The 18483-nt window shown below is 37.9% G+C and overlaps 2 protein-coding genes across 2 annotated transcripts in view; both read left to right on the top strand.

Annotated features, from left to right (window-relative positions):
• LOC127661011 (kinesin light chain 1-like) overlaps nucleotides 1–18483 on the top strand; it is a 293422-nt gene that overhangs the window by 244837 nt on the left and 30102 nt on the right. The window lies entirely within an intron of this gene.
• Nucleotides 1–18483, top strand: part of LOC127661014 (annexin A11-like) — a 30907-nt gene that overhangs the window by 757 nt on the left and 11667 nt on the right. Inside the window, exons 2-3 of the mRNA XM_052151548.1 lie at nucleotides 9804–10031; nucleotides 18372–18469. Coding sequence (XP_052007508.1) covers nucleotides 9812–10031; nucleotides 18372–18469 — 318 coding nt within the window. The 5' untranslated portion in view covers nucleotides 9804–9811. The remainder of the gene's footprint in view (nucleotides 1–9803; nucleotides 10032–18371; nucleotides 18470–18483) is intronic.

Raw genomic sequence — 18483 nt, 5'->3', positions numbered from 1 at the left:
AATTCATGACATTATAATGATTAAGGTGAGTGTGTAAATTTAAGGTAAAAGGATAGGTCACACAAAAATGAAAATTCTCTCATTTACACACCCTAATGCCATCCCAGATGTGTATGACCTTCTGTCTTCTGCTGAACACAAATTCATTTTTTAGGAGAATATTTCAGCTCTGTAGGTCCAAACAATGTGAGTCAATGGTGACCAGAAAAGCACATAAAGGCAGCATAAAAGTTATCCATAGACTCCGGTGGTTTAATCCAAGTCTTCAGAAGAGACATGATAGGTGGGGTGAGAAACAGATCAATATGCAAGTCCTTTTTTAATGTAAATTCTTCTCCCTGCCTAGTAGGTGGCGATATGCACAAATAATACACATCGCCAAAAACAAAAGAAGAATGTGAATGTGAAAGAAGAGATTTTAATGAAAAAGGACTTAAATTTTGATCTGTTTCTAACCCACACCTATCATATCGCTTCTGAAGATATAGATTTAACCGCTGGAGTCATATTGATTACTTTTATACTGGCTTTATGTGCTTTTTGGATCTTCAAAGTTCTGGCCACCATTCATTTTCATTGTTTGGACCTACAGAGCTGAAATATTCTTCTAAAAACTTTGTTTGTGTTGAGCAGAAGAAAGAAAGTCATACAGATCTGGGATGGCCTGAGGATGAGTAAATGATGAGAGAATTTTCATTTTTGGGTGAACTATCCCTTTAATACAGTTTATACATTTCAATAATTTTACTGGACATTTCACATTTTGAACCTTCTTTATAAACACATGTTTAGTCATGTACCACATGACATAAGGAAGCCTTCAACAAACCTTAATTCACGCTATGTATAATTCATCATTACTGGCTTTAGTGCAGACCTCAACACTTGGTGCACAAAACACAATGACAGTAACAGTCAAAAGGTAATCTGTTTATCATGAACAGCTGTGTAGAAAAGGAACTTCAGATTTCACAAAACAAGAAGTTACCAAACATAACAAAATCAACAATAAAAAAATGTAAATAAACTTGTAAAACCTTGCAATCTCATTTATTATACAAGCATGCTGGTAACATCATCTTCTCAAAGTTAATTAAAATGTACTTATTTTACTCAAATTAGCAAATTAATATGACAAGGTTTTCTGCTTAAGATTGATACATGATGACAGTAAAGATAACAAACAAATATGAATAATATTTACTTTTAAGCTTGAGCATTTACTTTTACTTGTTTGAATTGAAGTACAAATGTAGAATTTACTTAATAAATTCATGCTTAAACTTATTTATTCAACATAGAAATCTTTTCTTATTTACTTCACCACAACATAAATTTTTCAGTGTATTTGTGAGTTTGTAAAGTTCCTAATCTCAAAGAAGATTCTAATCTCAAAGAATGAACGTTACTGTATCTAAATTTTTCCAAGCTGACTTTTACGTGCCGAATTTTACGTTTACTACAACTGCTGATTATGACTTTATAATTACTTATTTTTCACACTATTACTCACACATGCTATTTTATGATATCTAAACACTTTTAATGTAACACATCATTTGAAAAATTATAAATTTTAACGCTTGTATTACAAACTCACCGACATTTACACACTTAATCCATTGTGATTAGCTTCTGCTGTTTCTCACATGAAAGAGTGTTGGACTTTGGACTCAAAAGATCGTGGTTCGAGACCAGTCAAGTATTTAAGCTGACATGTGAGACCGATGATGGATTTGCTTAAAAAAAAGCGCTTTTGATTTTTCATTTTGTTTTTGAACACTATCGGTTAGGTTTAGGTGTTGGTTAAGGGCAAGGATATTAATTTTCTTTCTACTGCTCATTTGATTTTAGATCACAATTGGTTAGGGTTAGGTTAAAGTTTTAGGTAAGAGAAGTAAGTTTTACTCATTAAAGCCTCCATCTAATATGAAAAATCTTGTTTCCGTTTCACTTGTTTTTTTGCGCTGGTCTTTTCACTGGGAAACTGCAGCCAAATGTGTAATAAGCCGCAATTTCATTTTGCAAAAATTTTGCCATGGTCATGTAATTATGAGTTACATATGCCAACAGTTTAGTTCTCCTGGGGGTCTGTGAGGAAGATATATAAAAAGAATTATAGAATTTTATTACATTTTTATGGTATTTAATTTTGTAAACATTATACCATGTTAGTTAATATTCTTAATGAAAATGTATTATAAAGTATTATTGGGATTCCATGGTCGGCCATGTTTTTAAAATTTATTTTTTTATTAATGCATGATAGTGTAAACCCACTTGATGCCTGGATGAAATCAAATTCAGTATGTGATCAGTATGGAAAGTTGACCATATACATTGCATCACATGTGTGAGGTGTGGTGCTTTTATCAGCAGACCTCATCTCTTGAAGTCAGTTTGTATTGCTCCTTCCCTTTGCACAACTTTACACAAGGTGTGCGTTTTATGACAGGTGAGGTGCCATGAGCAAGTGCTCCACTATGCATATTTTACTTTCAAATACATTAGCATTTGTTTTCATAAAAACTAATGCAGTATGAACAATATCTAAATATGATATAGGCCTAGCTGTTTATTTTTTTTATATTAATAATTTTTATTGATTCCAATGACAGATCAAATAAACATAACAGAAAACACAGAATAACATTACATGATCCTAAACCCTTCCCTCCGAACATCTGCAGTAATCACCACTCCCAGAGTATCTGCCACTTTAGAGGTGTCTGTGCTACTCACAAAAACATTACAGAGCAGGTGGCGCAGCTGTAAATACCTAAAGAGCTGAGATCTGGTAGCCTCCTGAAATGTTGAACCAAATTTTCAAAAGATCTCAACACTCCACTCTCATATAGGTCACCCAGCGTATAAACCCCCCTCGCTATCCACTCTGACCAACAGAAAGAGGACTTCTTAATACATAATTTGGGGTTCATCAATATGCCCGAGGCAATATTTTAATTAATGTCCGAATTAAACTATCTGGACACTTTTATCCATACCGAGTGCAAATGTGAAATAACGGGGTGTAACTTAACTACTCCGGTAAGTTTAATAGAAAGGCTTTGCAATGGCAAAATAGGGGTAAGACCTTCCTGTTCAATACAAAACCAGGGAGGGGCGCTCTCTGGTGGAAGTGACCAATGAGCCAAATGTCTGAGACTGTATGCATAATAATAAAACAAAATCTTGGGTAGGCCTAGCCCACCTTTGTCAACCAGCCTATGTAACTTATTGAAATGTAGTCTGGGACACTTACCAAATGAAGGACTTCGCTATGCTTTCAAATTGCTTGAAATAAGAGAGGGGGACATCTATAAGAGTGACTGTAGCAGGTAGTTGAATTTTGGAATACATTTCATTTTCATAACATTAACCTTCTCAATTATAGATAAATGTAATGAAGCCCACCTGCCCACATCACTCGAAAACCTTTTTATTAAAGGGTCAAAATGAACTAACAAAATCACACATTTGCCGGGAATAGAATACCCAAAAACGTTATACCCTGTTTGGGCCACTGGAAGGCGCACAGCTAGAAAGCCGTTACTGGACAGTACACTGTCAGAGCCAAAGCTTCGGATTTAGACCAATTAACTCTGAAAGGATTTCATAATTCTGTGGAGGCAAGGCAGTGATCTAGTAGGGTCGGAGACGAATAATAAAATATCATCTGCATAAAGCAGAAGTTTATGTCCCAAACCTCCTGCAACCACCCCTGGAAAATCATCCTTTTCCTTTCTTATCGCAGCTGCTAATGGTTCCATGGCAAGGCAGAACAATAATGGGGGAAAGAGTGTAACCTTGCCCCTATCCAGAATAAAATAATCTGAAATTACTCCATTTGTTTGTACCGCCACTACCGGGTGTCTATTATGCAACTTAATCCATCCAATAAAAGTCCCGAAACTGTACATTTCCAAAACCTTAAAAAGATAATGCCATTCTACCATATCAAATGCCTTTTCAGCGTCAAGTGAGATGGCAGCAACCGGAGTGATAACACATGATATTGATGAAACGCCTAATATTATAAGAAGAGCTATGACCCCGAATAAACTAAACCTGATCTATATGAATAACAAATTTCATAACTTTACTTAAACTGTAAATTTTTGACAATATTTTAACTTCTAGCTGGATCAAGGAAATTGGATGGGAACTCTTTTACACTCACTTGGATCTTTGTCCTTTTTAAGAATCAGACTGATCCGGGCTCGTGTCATGGTTGGTGGAAGCTTTCCATTCTTTAATGATTCTGCATAAACCTCTAATAAAAGTGGGGTCAATTCTGTAGCATAAGATGTAAAAAAAAATTCTGTGGAAAAATCCATCTGGCCCTGGAGCTTTTCCTGTTGGCAAGGCCCTAATTAATTCGACAAGCTCCTCCAAGGTCATATCAGAATCAAGAGAATTGTTTTAAAATCTCCAAATATCTGTAAGGCCAAGATTTTTACACATCCTGTGGAGCGTCAATGTTGCTCTAGGGGGCTTGCACACTCTTGCTTCGCTATGAAGGTCTGAGTACATCAAAAGATTAAAGTCTCCTCCCAATATTATAGCACGAGGGGAGCCAGCGGCTTGCAACTTCCCTTCAGGATCTATAAAAAAGCTCAGATCATCAGCATTAGGTGCGTAAATATTAGCCAAAATCAATGACTCTTCCCAATTTATCATTAATCTGATTGAGACATTTGAATTGCAGATGTTTACATATCAATTTAATGACTCCCCTGCTCTTGCTTGAACCAGCACTAAAGAAAACATGCCCACACCGTATCTACCCACATTTTTCAGCTTCCTGCAGAGAAAGACGTGTTTCTTGAATAAACACAATATCATATTTCTTACATTTAAGAAAATAAATAACCATCCTTCTTTTTTTGGGCCCCAACCCATTCACATTCCATGCACGACAGCGCCAATCGGCATCCATACCTCTAAACTCAAACAGTCCATGTACGCCTACGAGAGGCACGTGAGAAATACACCATGAATTTCACAGTGTTGTGGGCATGTAAATATTTTGCAGCCAACCTTAGTATCTATTCTCAATTTGACTGGAAACATCAGTGCAAAAGCGATCCTCCATTGTTGCAAGAGTTTCTTGAAGGAGTGTTACTACACAAAACAAATTCCAACCGCTAGGCGGAACCAACACAAAAAGAAACAAAATGGCACCCAGCTTCCTCAGACAGTCGAGTGTATGCTCAGCAAGTCAATTCACTCGGGGGCCACATGAAAATCACCAAATGATTTACTCACCCCATAGTTTCTATTAAAGACAATGCTTGTAAATATTTTGCAGCCATCTTTAGTATCTAATTCTAAGTTTGGCCGGAATCATCAGTGCAAAAGCGATCTCCATTGATGTAAGAGTTTCTTGCATTCCTTGAATCGATCACGTTTCTCTCCTTTCAAATGCTGTTGTTCTTCCAAAGCTTTCCTTTGCAAAACACGAGATCTTTATCGATTGATCTCAGAATTTTGGCCTGAATTGATTGAGGCCTGTCTCCCTCAGTGGATCTGCGAGCCGGAACTCTGTGAGCTTGTTCGATTTCCAGCTTATGGCCTGTTATGTCGAGCAGATTCGGGGAGAGCTCTCCTAGGAATTTCCCCATATCTCGACCTTCTTCATGCTCAGGAATTCCAACATTTCCAGTTTTTCCAAAATGCATCACAAATCTACTTTGGTCGCTAGTGGGTTAGCAGCTAATTCCTTCTCCGATGACTCCAGATAATCGATCCATCTCTCGACTTCCCCGATTCTTGTAACCAACTCAGAGTATTTAGTTTCCGTCGCAGTAATCCATCAACATATTACAGCATCATAGACATGCTCGCCAGTTGCCGCTGGATTTCTCTCGCCGCACTGTCCAAATTGAGTCCCTGGTCAGCGGGCCTGCAGAGGTTTCAGCTTGAGCACGTATGTGATCTCCAGAGACCAAGGATTTTGAATTCTTTGACATGTTGACTTCAAAGAACAGATATGTAGCAGGGAGTATTGAATCTCACCTGTTTATGACATACAATGTATTAAAAGCTAGCAAAGTGCACAGAGATCACCGTTTACACATCCGACTCTCGCATTGCATCGCGTGACTCCCCTAGCTATTTATTTTTAAATTCAGACGGTAACAAATGGACCGCATTCTGAGGCAATGCATCAAGGGTCAGTGAGCAATATTATACATGCAGATTTACTACCGTCTTGTGTTGTCCATATAACATGTGCCCCATGTACTGTCCCTCAATAATTAGTTGTTTAGCAGAGCTGGCCCTACCATTTCATTTTGTTTATGTAATTTGTTTCCCTGGTTTCTACCACATGGGAAATGTCCTGGGAGGCACACTGACTTTGCTCTTAGTGTTTGCTGAAAAATTGGGGGTTTGATTTTGAGAACATAGGCAGTCCTTTCCATTAGGAGTTTATTTTTGCATTTCAAAGGAAAGGGTGAGATGTCTGAGCAGTCATGTTAGAAAAAAACATGGGTGTAGATTTGGCTAGGTTTTTGAAATTATAGATTGCATGGATATAAATTTAAATCACATAAAAAGCTAAACAAATCTGAACTTTGTTTTAAATATTATTTGTAGAATTAAACATATGTGTTTCTTGCTACATTTTGGACCACATAAAAATGTTGCTTCATTTAGCGGTCCACCATCAAGGCAGGTGTTCAGCAGCAAATTGTCAGGTTTTTTTGTCACTTATCACTGAACTTAAAGAAAGTGAGTGATGCTTCTCTATAATAGACTGAGCTTGCAAAGATGTTTGAAAAATTAACCCATGAGTGGGCAACTGCATGTAAACAAAATCAAGGGTTGCACTTTTTACTACATTTTTGCAACATTTTACAGCATGTGTACTTCCATTATACTTACAGTGTACTTACCCAAGAAAGTACTGACTAATATTAGGTAACTACTATGTAATTAATATTGGTTAAGTTCAGGGTTAGGGTTAGTACCTAGTAATTACTATAGTATTTGTAATTATATAATATGTAAATGTAGAACCATGCTGAAAAATATAGTGCTACTGAATCATATCCAGAAAAATTAGTTTATACCCTTTACAGGACTAATTTCTCAATCGGTATTTAAGTTAGAAAGTCCCCTCTAATTTGGTCCGAATTGGGAATATGATTAATCAAAATGAATCCATAAATTAGTAAACTGTAGGAAACTTTGTTATTTCCATATAAAGCAAAACATTATTTAAAGCTATAAACAGATAATACTTCAATTTTTTGATGTACAGCAGTTGGTCATTTAGAGTGTTTTTCAAGCAACCATGTATGAGCAGATCTGCTCATTTATCACATAATAAAAAATAAAAAGCATTTCAACGCTTGATTACAGACCCACATTTACACACTTATTCCAATGTGATTAACTTCCGCGGAAGCTCACCTGATAGTGTTGGACATTGGACTCGGAGTACCTCGGCTCGAGACCAGTCTAGCATGAAAGCTGACCTGTGAGATGAAACTGACATAGAAGTGACACTAAATGACACGGTTGCTCCAGTAAATGTGCTTATTATGTCGCATTTGCAACAAGAAGACTATCGGTTAGGTTAAGGTATTGGTTTAGGGTAAGGATAGACACTTGGTTAGGTTTAGGTTAAAGTTTAAGGTTAGGAAAGTTAAATTAAATTAAAACCTCCATCTAAAATACACCTTGAAAACATAGTCTGATTACATCATAATTTCATACGCTTTTGCCGCCCCCCGCTGGATATTTAATTGAGAAACTGCAGCCATATGTGTTATGAAGCACAATTTTACTTATTAAAAATATTGCCATGGTCATGTAAATTTTATGAGATCAGGCCCTAAATGTCTGTTCCTCACACAGAAAACTAGCGCATGGCTTCAGAGGAAACTAAATATAGCCCAAGAGTGATATGCATGACTTTATAGTGCTTTTATGTGCTTTTGGAGCTTGACAGTCACAATCACAATTTTCTCATCCCTCAATCTTGTGTTTCACAGATGAAAAAAGTAATATAGACAAAAATCATAATTGTCTATTATCGCCCTTGATATTGTAATCGCAATTATTAATGTTGATTAAAAGATTACATTTCCGTGATGTCACAAAGCCTACAACCACATAGTTGTTCAGAGTAGCAGATTTTAATGGTGGATATGAGCTGAGCTCTAGTTTTTTAAAGAATCTTTTAAGCACTAAATATTGTAATAATGTTTGTTAATGTTAGGCCTAATAAAATATATTTTAAATGGATATATATGTCATGTAGTTTTTTTTCTGAACTATTGACAGAACCAGTTTTTACTTGATTCAATATGCCTGTGTGACATATAAGAGGTTGATACACATCCTCACACTTTAATACCCCTAGTATTAAAGCCTGAGAAAGGTGGCATAAGATCTAAAACTACCATCAAACATGCAATATCTGTCTTTACTGCTTAAATTATTGGTCCACGTAGAGGAAATTGCAGTTTGGAAAATAAAAACAGCCATTTGCAATCTGAGTTTGTTTGATTCGTAAAAATGTTTAATCTACCAATAGCAGCTGTTGGACAATTGGGTCTTATTAGAGCAGATGCGATGGTAATGACATTGATTCATGAAATATGCCATACATGCCATATTCTTTATGTTGGTTACACCTCCAAAACAAGACTCGACTGCACATCCTAGCACAGAAACAGATTGTGTGGAGTAGTGCATGCTTATTCATTACACGTGACATATGTCCCGGGCATAATAAACACGGGAGTGGATTAACTGTACTTAGAATAGAGACTTCACCTGCAGGCATGCCAGGTGTGAAGAGATAAAGGCAAGCTACAGTATCTCTTCATATCACCCGAAAACACTCACTTACTGTCATCTGAACCAGTGCAAAAAGAGAAACCTCGCAAGAGAGACTCAACTTTTGCGCGATAAAGACAAAGAAAATAATAGTTTTGAGGTTTAAAACTTCAGCATTAAATTGTTTTTATCTGTAATCATAGTATCGAATAAATAGCCCTACTATTTATGTAACACAGAAAGGATACAGAAAATAACAGAATAATGTAAATCCTAGTTTATTCAGATTATTTTGTTTTCAATTAAGAGTGTAACTTTTAATCACTCAGCAAAAAAGTAAGAACTGTATGCATTTTATTGTATTTTTAAAAATACAACTTTTTTCATGACATTAAGTTGAATAAAATGCTATTAATCTTTAAAAAAAACTGTTATAAAAAAAACTTGAAACATTTGTAATTTGTTTTTAACAGATTATAGGGTGTGGGAGAGAATGGCGCAAAAGTTTTTCTTGTTTCAAAGGGGGCGTGACCAAAAAAAATGGATAACCACTGGGTCAGATAATGCTCTTGTGTAGAGTAAAACATCCTTGCAAGCCATTTGTTTTTCACTGAATCAGGCACAACGGTTCTGAAATCTGTTTTGATGATTCCTAAGTGAAACAGACTGAATTAGTGATTTTTTAAAATCCTTATCTGGTAATCAAATGGACTGGAAAGGTAATGGAAAAGTCATGGAAATTCATTGGTCAAAAAGTGTGGGAATCCTGGATTTAGCAATAAAAAGACACTCAATTTGATGGTAGGATTGTAGGGGCCTAACTGATCAAGGCTGTGTATGCCCTAACTCTTTTTGTACTCCCAACATATATATTTGATGCATTTGTTAAAGGGAAAGTTTCTTACTGAGTTTAAACTTTTCTGTTTTAGATTTGTGATCTGTAATACAGATTTGTGAAGGTTTGGTTTATACATAAATAATTTTTGTGATGCATTCTGTTGTCTTTTCAGACACAACTATGAGCTATCCAGGTTATCCTCCCCAGTCCGGCTATCCCGCTCAGGCCGGTGGATACCCACCTCAACCAGGGATGTACCCTCCTGCAGCAGGGGGTTACTCTCCTCAACCTGGGATGTACCCCCCGCAGGCGGGTGGATACCCTCCCCAACCTGGTGCTTACCCACCACAGCCAGGTCCCTATCCTGGTCAGCCAGGGGGTTATCCTACTGTACCCACAGGTGAGTCACTTTAAAACCAAGAGGCATTGTTATATATGTAGATTATAACATGGCTCTGTTCCTAAACCTTGTAAGCTCCCTTGCTGCCTACCGCCTACATTGGCTGCTACCTTCTAAGACAGCATCCTAAGTGTAATAATACCTCATATGTGACTGATTTGGAATGTTCTACGTAGGCAACAACTCGGTGCATCATACAAATAGCGCTCCTTGTGTGACAGCTGTTCTCAATATTTTGAGAGTTTGATCTTAGCATGTTGCTAAGCTAATGATGCAATACTGTAATATAAATATACAGCACACACAAACAGTGGGTTAAAGAGTATATTTTTTGATGCTGCTGCCAATGTAGGCTGCTCACTAGGGTTCGGAACAGAGCCCATATGTGTGTACTTAAATGATTCTTTATAGCCTTATTTGCATTTGGAATGTTTATGATGTTTTACGGACATTTTAGTCTGTTCATTAAGCGTTACTAAACAAAGTGACACTTTATGTGCCAATTAAAAATGTCAGTGACTGAATGTGTTGTGAGTTATAAACTTTAACTAGTTTCTAGCATTGTCTTGCACTGACAGACATTTGTTTGTCATTCTTTTACTCGCCCTCTGTTGAGAGGCCCAGTGTTTTGTGTGTGGAATTGTGTCAGAGATCCAGGGCCTGAATTTCGTTTTTTAAACTGGGGGGGAATTCCCCCTTACATGGGTCACATGGGGGATCTAAAGATTATGGGGGGTAACTTTTGATGCATTGCTAATTTCATCATCTTCATTTATTAATATATACAGATTTGTATGCATGAATTGTGCATTTCCAGTTCATAACAACAACAACAAAAAAACTTTATACAAAATACACCATGCTCTTCTTCAAATTGACATTAAGACCTCAGTTTAAACTAGGCCTAGGCTATATATTAATGTCTCTCTAGTTCAGTGTCGTTCATGTGTTTCAGTTCAGTTCAATTCTTTGCTTTTTTTTTTTTAACTTCATACAAAATACGCCATGCTCTCCTTCAAATTGATATTAAGAACTCAGTTTAAACTATATGTATTTATGTCTATCAGTCTTTTTAATGCATTTCAGTTCAATTTCAGTCACTTTTTTCCATTTCTTGTTACTTTTTTCATGTGACTTATTCTAAGTTTCTCATCTGTCTCCTCCTCTTCATCTCTTTCCATTTGATGATGGCTCTGTTGAAGTCAAACTGCTCAAGGGAAGGTCCAAGCTCTGAAATGATCATTAGATTTGTGAGACTTGTATTATTCAGTTAATTTCTGAATTTGGTTTTGATCCTGTTTTGTGTGCTGAATCCACGTTCTCACGACACACTCGCAACTGGTATGACCATGGCTGTCTGAATGAGTTTCTCCATTTCAGTGAAAACATGACTATGTTCACTTAACACAGTCTCTGCAAACTGGACTGTCTGTGGCCGTGTTTGTGCGCGGGAAATATGCTGCACATAACGCAAGAAAACAAGGAGAAACGCGCAGTTATGAGGTGCCCCTAGGGACATTATTCAGAATTACCATGCACATACATGTACTTTTCCTCTCACATACACATATGAAACCAAATTCATTCACATACTATAGTGAAATGCTCACACACATACAAGTGAAATGCTTTTACAAACACAACTGAAACGCTCTCATACATACAACTGAAAATATTACGCTCACACACACAACTGAAATGCTCACACACACGCAACTGAAATGCTCACACACACACAACTGAAATGCTCTCACACACTCAACTGAAATGCTCTCACACACACAACTGAAATGCTCACACACATGCAACTGAAATGCTCACACACACACAACTGAAATGCTCTCACACACACAACTGAAATGCTCTCACACACGCAACTGAAACGCTCTCACACACGCAACTGAAACGCTCTCACACGCGCTAACTGAAACGCCTCACACACGCAACTGAAACGCTCTCACACACACAACTGAAACGCTCTCACACACACAACTGAAATGCTCTCACACACACAACTGAAATGCCTCACACACACAACTGAAACGCTCATCATCACACACAACTGAAATGCTCTCACACACACAACTGAAAAGCATTTCAGTATGTTGTATGAAAGCATTTCAGTATGTTGTATGCAAGCATTTCAGTTGTGTGTGTGAGAGCATTTCAGTTGTGTGTGTGAGAGCATTTCAGTTGAAACGAAGCATATTTCAGTTGAAACGAAGGTGGTTAAAGTACCACTCCACTCCAGTTGGTGGCAGTAGTGTATGGCGCTTAATTTTGGATAAAACAGCGCAAGCTAAAACACAGCGCGCAGTGAATTTCAACAGTGTGAGCACCATGACACAGCTCGCGACGTAAAATTTAAACCTGCAGAACTTGCAAATCACAAACTCGAAGCACAAAAATATGATTGTGCACACAAATTAACAAGTCCCACACGCCGAAGTTCTTTCTGCACACGCACGAGTTCTTTTCCTATGGAAGCCAAACAGCAAAAGTGGGACGAGACAGCGGGGTTTACAGAGCTCGCCGCTGACATGTCATCTGCGCGTTCAATGGTCCGAGCGCGCCAGTTCGTCAGCGCAGCGGACGTGTTTCCTAGCGACACCCAATGGGCAGCGCCGAACAATCCTCAACAGCTGCGCTGACCAATTTAAACAGCGTAGTGCAAACCATACATGCAAATTAATGTACAATAAAGAAACCCCTCCTTCCTTACAAAAATTGGTTCTCTGCTGAAATTTAGCAGTTTTTCCCTACAGAAGACAAAGAAGAAGAAAGACAACATGAAAATGCATACATTTCTTATGTTTATTATCTTTAATAGTGTTAGTAAAGAGTAGTGTTGTAGCGCCGATACCCTACTTTGAAGAACTGCACATATGTATAGAGGCTACGGAAAGAGCTGTACAAAGCAGAAACTTCAATGACTTTCAATATCGTAGTCGCCTTGAGGAGCACGCCAACCTTCTGCTAAGGTCATTCTAAAACATTATACAGATATATATATATATATCACAACACTACTCTTTACTAACACTATTAAAGATAATAAACATAAGAAATGTATGCATTTCATCTTGTCTTTCTTCTTCTTTTGTCTTCTGTAGGGAAAAACTGCTAAACTTCAGCAGAGAACCAATTTTTGTAAGGAAGGAGGGGTTTCTTTATTGTAGGGCCTACATTTATTTGCATGTATGGTTTGCGCTGCGCTGTTTAAATTGGTCAGCGCAGCTGTTGAGGATTGTTCGCGCCGCTGCCCATTGGGTGTCGCTAGGAACACGCCCGCTGCTGCGCTGATCTAACTGGCCGCTGCTCGACCATTGAACCGCCGCAGATGACATGTCAGATGCGGCGCGAGCTCTGTAAACCCCCGCTGTCTCGCCCCACTTTTGCTTTGTTTGGCTTCCCATAGGAAAAGAACTCGTGCGCGTGCAGAAAAGAACTCGCGCGTGTGTGGGACTTGTTAATTTGTGTGCACAATCATATTTTTGTGCTCGAAGTTTGTGATTTGCAATTCTGCAGGTTTAAATTTTACGCGCGAAGCTGTGTCATGGTGCTCACACTGTTGAAATTCACTTGCGCTGCTGTGTTTTTGGCGCTATGCCTGTTTTGTCCAAAATTAAACGCCATACACTACTGCCACCAACTGGAGTGGAGTGGGTACTTTAACCACCTTCCGCTTCAACTGAAATGTAAGCTTCGCTTCAACTGAATGCTTCACATATCAACTGAATGCTTCACATACACAACTGAACGCTGTCACATAACAGCTGAAATGCTTACACACACAACTGAAATGCTTGCATACAACATACTGAAATGCTTTCATACAACATACTGAAATGCTTGCATACAACATACTGAAATGCTTTTCAGTTGTGTGTGTGAGAGTGTAATCATTTTAGTTGTATGTATGAGAGCATTTCAGTTGCGTGTGTGAGTGCGTTTCAGTTGCGTGTGTGAGAGCATTTCAGTTGTGTGTGTGAGAGCATTTCAGTTTTGTGTGTGAGTGCGTTTCAGTTGAGTGTGTGAGAGCATTTCAGTTGTGTGTGTGAGAGCATTTCAGTTTTGTGTGTGAGTGCGTTTCAGTTGAGTGTGTGAGAGCATTTCAGTTGTGTGTGTGAGAGCATTTCAGTTGTGTGTGTGTGAGCATTTCAGTTGTGTGTGTGAGTGCGTTTCAGTTGCGTGTGTGAGAGCATTTCAGTTGCGTGTGTGTGAGCATTTCAGTTGCGTGTGTGAGCATTTCAGTTGCGTGTGTGAGTGCGTTTCAGTTGCGTGTGTGAGAGCATTTCAGTTGAGTGTGTGAGAGCATTTCAGTTGTGTGTGTGAGAGCATTTCAGTTGTGTGTGTGAGAGCATTTCAGTTGCGTGTGTGTGAGCATTTCAGTTGTGTGTGTGAGCGTAATATTTTCAGTTGTATGTATGAGAGCCGCTTCAGTTGTGTTTGTAAAAGCATTTCACTTGTATGTGTGTGAGCATTTCACTATAGTATGTGAATGAATTTGGTTTCATATGTGTATGTGAGAGGAAAAGTACATGTATGTGCATGGTAATTCTGAATAATGTCCCTAGGGGCACCTCATACGCAGTCACATGCTCAAACAATCAACAACATCGCTCTAGATGTGTAAATACAAGTGCAAAGCGCGGGCGCGGCGCTGTCTCCTTTCCACAAGCGCGTGCTCTCCCGTGGCGTCTGTCGTTGCTATGCAACCATGAACTGCGCTCTCCATGATGACAAGGATGTATCAGCAAAAGATTAATATATTTCTAGCCCTTGCTTTACTACTAGATATATTTATGGAGATGAATACTAAGGCGCTCTGTACAGCTATCATGATCAGCTGTTCGGCCGAGAATTCAATGTTGTTACGCTGTAAGCTGATCAGTTGGTTCGTTGCTGCCGCGCTCTATCACTCGCACACCATAAAAAGCAAAATGGTTTTTAATGTTTCAATTGCGTGATTAAAATGACATTATTTGGAAGCGGATAATTTCTTCACAAACAGCTCATTATGACTCAAAATGTTAGAATGCTCCACCTACACTCGACAGTGTGGATAAGATCAGCGCAACGCAGACCACTGCATTGACAGCGTGAAACGTGATCTGTCTGTAACAGCCAGGGCTCAGCGGAAGAGAATGCCGGTCCAGCGCTGATTGAGGTATTAAATTCGAAAATAAAATACAGTTTGACATCTTTTTTCTCGCATCTGTGAATTTATTTTTTAATCATTTGCTCTAAGATGAAGCAACTATATTTGTGCGGGAATTTCTCGCACTACAAAAGCTAACCTTGCGGGAATGGCTTAAATTATGCGCAATCCCCGCATTCCCGCACCGAAATTCAAGCCCTGCAGATCACATGGATTATATTAAGCACATTAATGTTTCATAACATGTTCTGTTGGGAGGCAACATTCCAATTGTTGGCTGGTGTGTCCCACATTTTCCATGTGGTTGATTTAGCTATTTTGTCATACCAAAAGGTTTTTCTTTGCGTACCAGTTTAGACACACTGCTTTTGTTTTTGTAATTTGTTTACAAGTATTATTTTGTTAATCCAAATTTTCAGAATCAAGCTCTCATTACGTGGTTTGTAATTATAATCCAGGTGTATTTGAAATCCAGTTCAACTGCATTTTTGTTACCTGAATTAGATTCAGAGGAATGCAATTACATCATATTTGGTTTGAATATAAAAGGGTAGTTGATATTTAACATGTCCGTGAACTATTTCTTTGTCAACATTATGATTTTATTTTTTATGATCTTAAAATTTGTATGACCGTTTTAGAGAAAGTGTTTATTTTTGGTGCTGTGACTGGTCTGCAGAGTGACAAATATATTTTTAGAGCACACATATTAGGATACATGGAGTCTTTAAATTAATATGAGGCCATAAAAACTGCATGCATTATAGATTATAATAAAATGAGAAAATGCTGTTTAAAACAGCTTCAGATGAAGTATAGCATGTCACACCACAAGACATGTCAACTTCCTGGAAGCATCTCATGTTATCCAAATATGTTGTAAGGGATAAAAATAGATGTAGAGAATACCTCTTGCTGAAGCCATCTGGCACAGAGCCTTTTATTACCATAACAAAAACCTACTGCTCTGGATTCAATGGAAAGAGCATTTGATAGTGTTTCTCTTTCGTCATAACAAAACAGGTCCAGAACTTAAAAGGATTTTATTAATGAATGTGAATGTTTGTTAATATTGCTACAAGCCAGAGAGCACAGAACATGATAAAACAAAAGTATATGTTTAGGTTATTATTAACCTGACATATGATACACATTGTGTCCTGGTATGTAATTTGAGTGAAACAGGATATTCAACTATAATTTGTTTTTAAAGAATTGACTGGATCATAAAAAGTGAACGTTACATACCAGAATGAAGACAGGGAGTTGGAGAGGTGGTGTTGAGAAAAAAGAGGGCTTGGTGATGTCATCCAAAAAGGAAAGTCGTTTCAGAGGCGGCGCAATTTATTATTACATTTGATGAAAGATTACAAAGACAGGCATGCTTCTTTTTATGGGAAATCTTACACTGATGAATTTTGCATAAGATGACCAAGAACATGTGCTAAGAAAGTAAATGGAGTCCATTTTAATTTCGTGTTGACTTACTATAAAGGGATAGTTCGCCCAAAAATGACAATTCTGTCATCATTGACTACATTTACAAGGACACCAGAAAGTGGCTTATTGCAAGAAAGCAGCATATTCTTAGAAAGCAGGATTCCCATTTACGTTCACTATATAAGCAGCGTACTCTTTACTCCTGTAAACATGCGGGTTGGTAAGCAGCTTTCTCCATAGCAATGTAATCTTCCCACAACGCTTGTGTAAATAACAAACATGGTATCCGAGGAAGACATCACTATTTTTATTCCCCATTGCTTTACTTTATTTCCAGTAGTTGTTGCGGTGTTTTGTTTTTCTTAACTTTCTTTCGCAATAGTGGGGTTTCCCCTCTAACATAAAACTCAGGGATTCCCCCAGTGTGCTTGAGTGCATATATATAGGTCAAATGTCCTTCATATATATATATATATATATATATATATATATATATATATATATATATATATATATATATATATAAAGGACATTTTATATTTTACATTGTGTGTATAAATGCATCTAGTTTATAGTGTATGTGCTTTTCCCACTGTACTCAGAAATGTTGAATTCTTTCCACTGTGCTGCCTTGTTGTTTGGCTCCATCCTATGATGTTTGTTCTCCGGTCTGTTCATGCAAATGCACACTCCAAAAACCTGTAAGAATACAGCTTATGTGTTTACATGGCCAGATAAACAGTGTTCTCCGTGAGAAACCTGGATGTGTTAAATCGCTTTCTCTTAATCCCGTAAATGGCATAGGGACATCGGCAAATCAAAAACACTTTTTTACATGACGTTTCAGAACACTACTTCCAAAAATCCTGGAATACTAGTTTTCTTAAAGGGTAACTAAACACCTGCTCAGAGTCTGACTCCACCCACTAGAAATATTTGAAAATGCTGGAAAAGTGGGCAGACCCCGGCGGGGATAGAGGGAACGAACCGAGTGCGGTGATGAGCGGGGGGGGCACCTGAGACTCGTAGTGACGGATTAATTGACAGCTGCTGTCAGACTCTATGTTATTATTATTCCTCACACGGTCACAAGACGACATGTACATGAATCTGGCGTGGTGAGCTGGAACCTGCTTACGCCAGCTGTCACCGCTTACGTCACGAAGTACCGCAACAGCCAATAGGAAAATTCAACTGCAGTAGCCACCATTCAACCTGAAGAGGGCAGCACTCAGACGTTTTTACACCATATATTGTCGAATTAAAACACTTTATACACAAATGTCAAAAAAATTACTTGAATCAATGACCAGTACTAATAAAGCCCCATGCTTACAGGTCATTAACTAAAAAAAGTTGGTTTAGGGTTTAGTTACCCTTTAAGGGCATGTAAATGTGGTAATTTACTCACCCTCATGGGATACGAGAATCTTTATTCCATGGAACACAAAGGAGGTGTTAGGCAGAATGTTAGCCTCAGACATTATTCACTATCATTGTATGAAAAAAATAAAATAAATAAAAGTGAATTGAAGCTAACATTATGGCTAACATATTTTATTTTCCACGGGTGAAAGAAAATCAAATGGGTTTGAAAACATTATGATGACAGGAATTTAAGTTTTAACTATCACTTGACGTGCCACCTGCACTTTGTTTTTTTAATAACTGATTGTTCAACTGGCTTTTAGCTCTTATCTCAATTTATTTGTTTTCTTTATTTTTTTTTCTTCTCTCAGGCGGTTGGGGTGGTGCTCCTGGTGCTTCAGGAATGCCTGGTATTGGTCTGAATAATATGCAGAATCCTGGATTCAATGCAGGCAATCTCCCAGGAATGGTAAGATTTCAAAT

The sequence above is a fragment of the Xyrauchen texanus genome, chromosome 20 (assembly GCF_025860055.1).
Source record: "Xyrauchen texanus isolate HMW12.3.18 chromosome 20, RBS_HiC_50CHRs, whole genome shotgun sequence".
NCBI classification, from domain to species: Eukaryota; Metazoa; Chordata; class Actinopteri; order Cypriniformes; family Catostomidae; genus Xyrauchen; species Xyrauchen texanus.
This window is presented reverse-complemented; position numbering and strand designations above follow the sequence as displayed.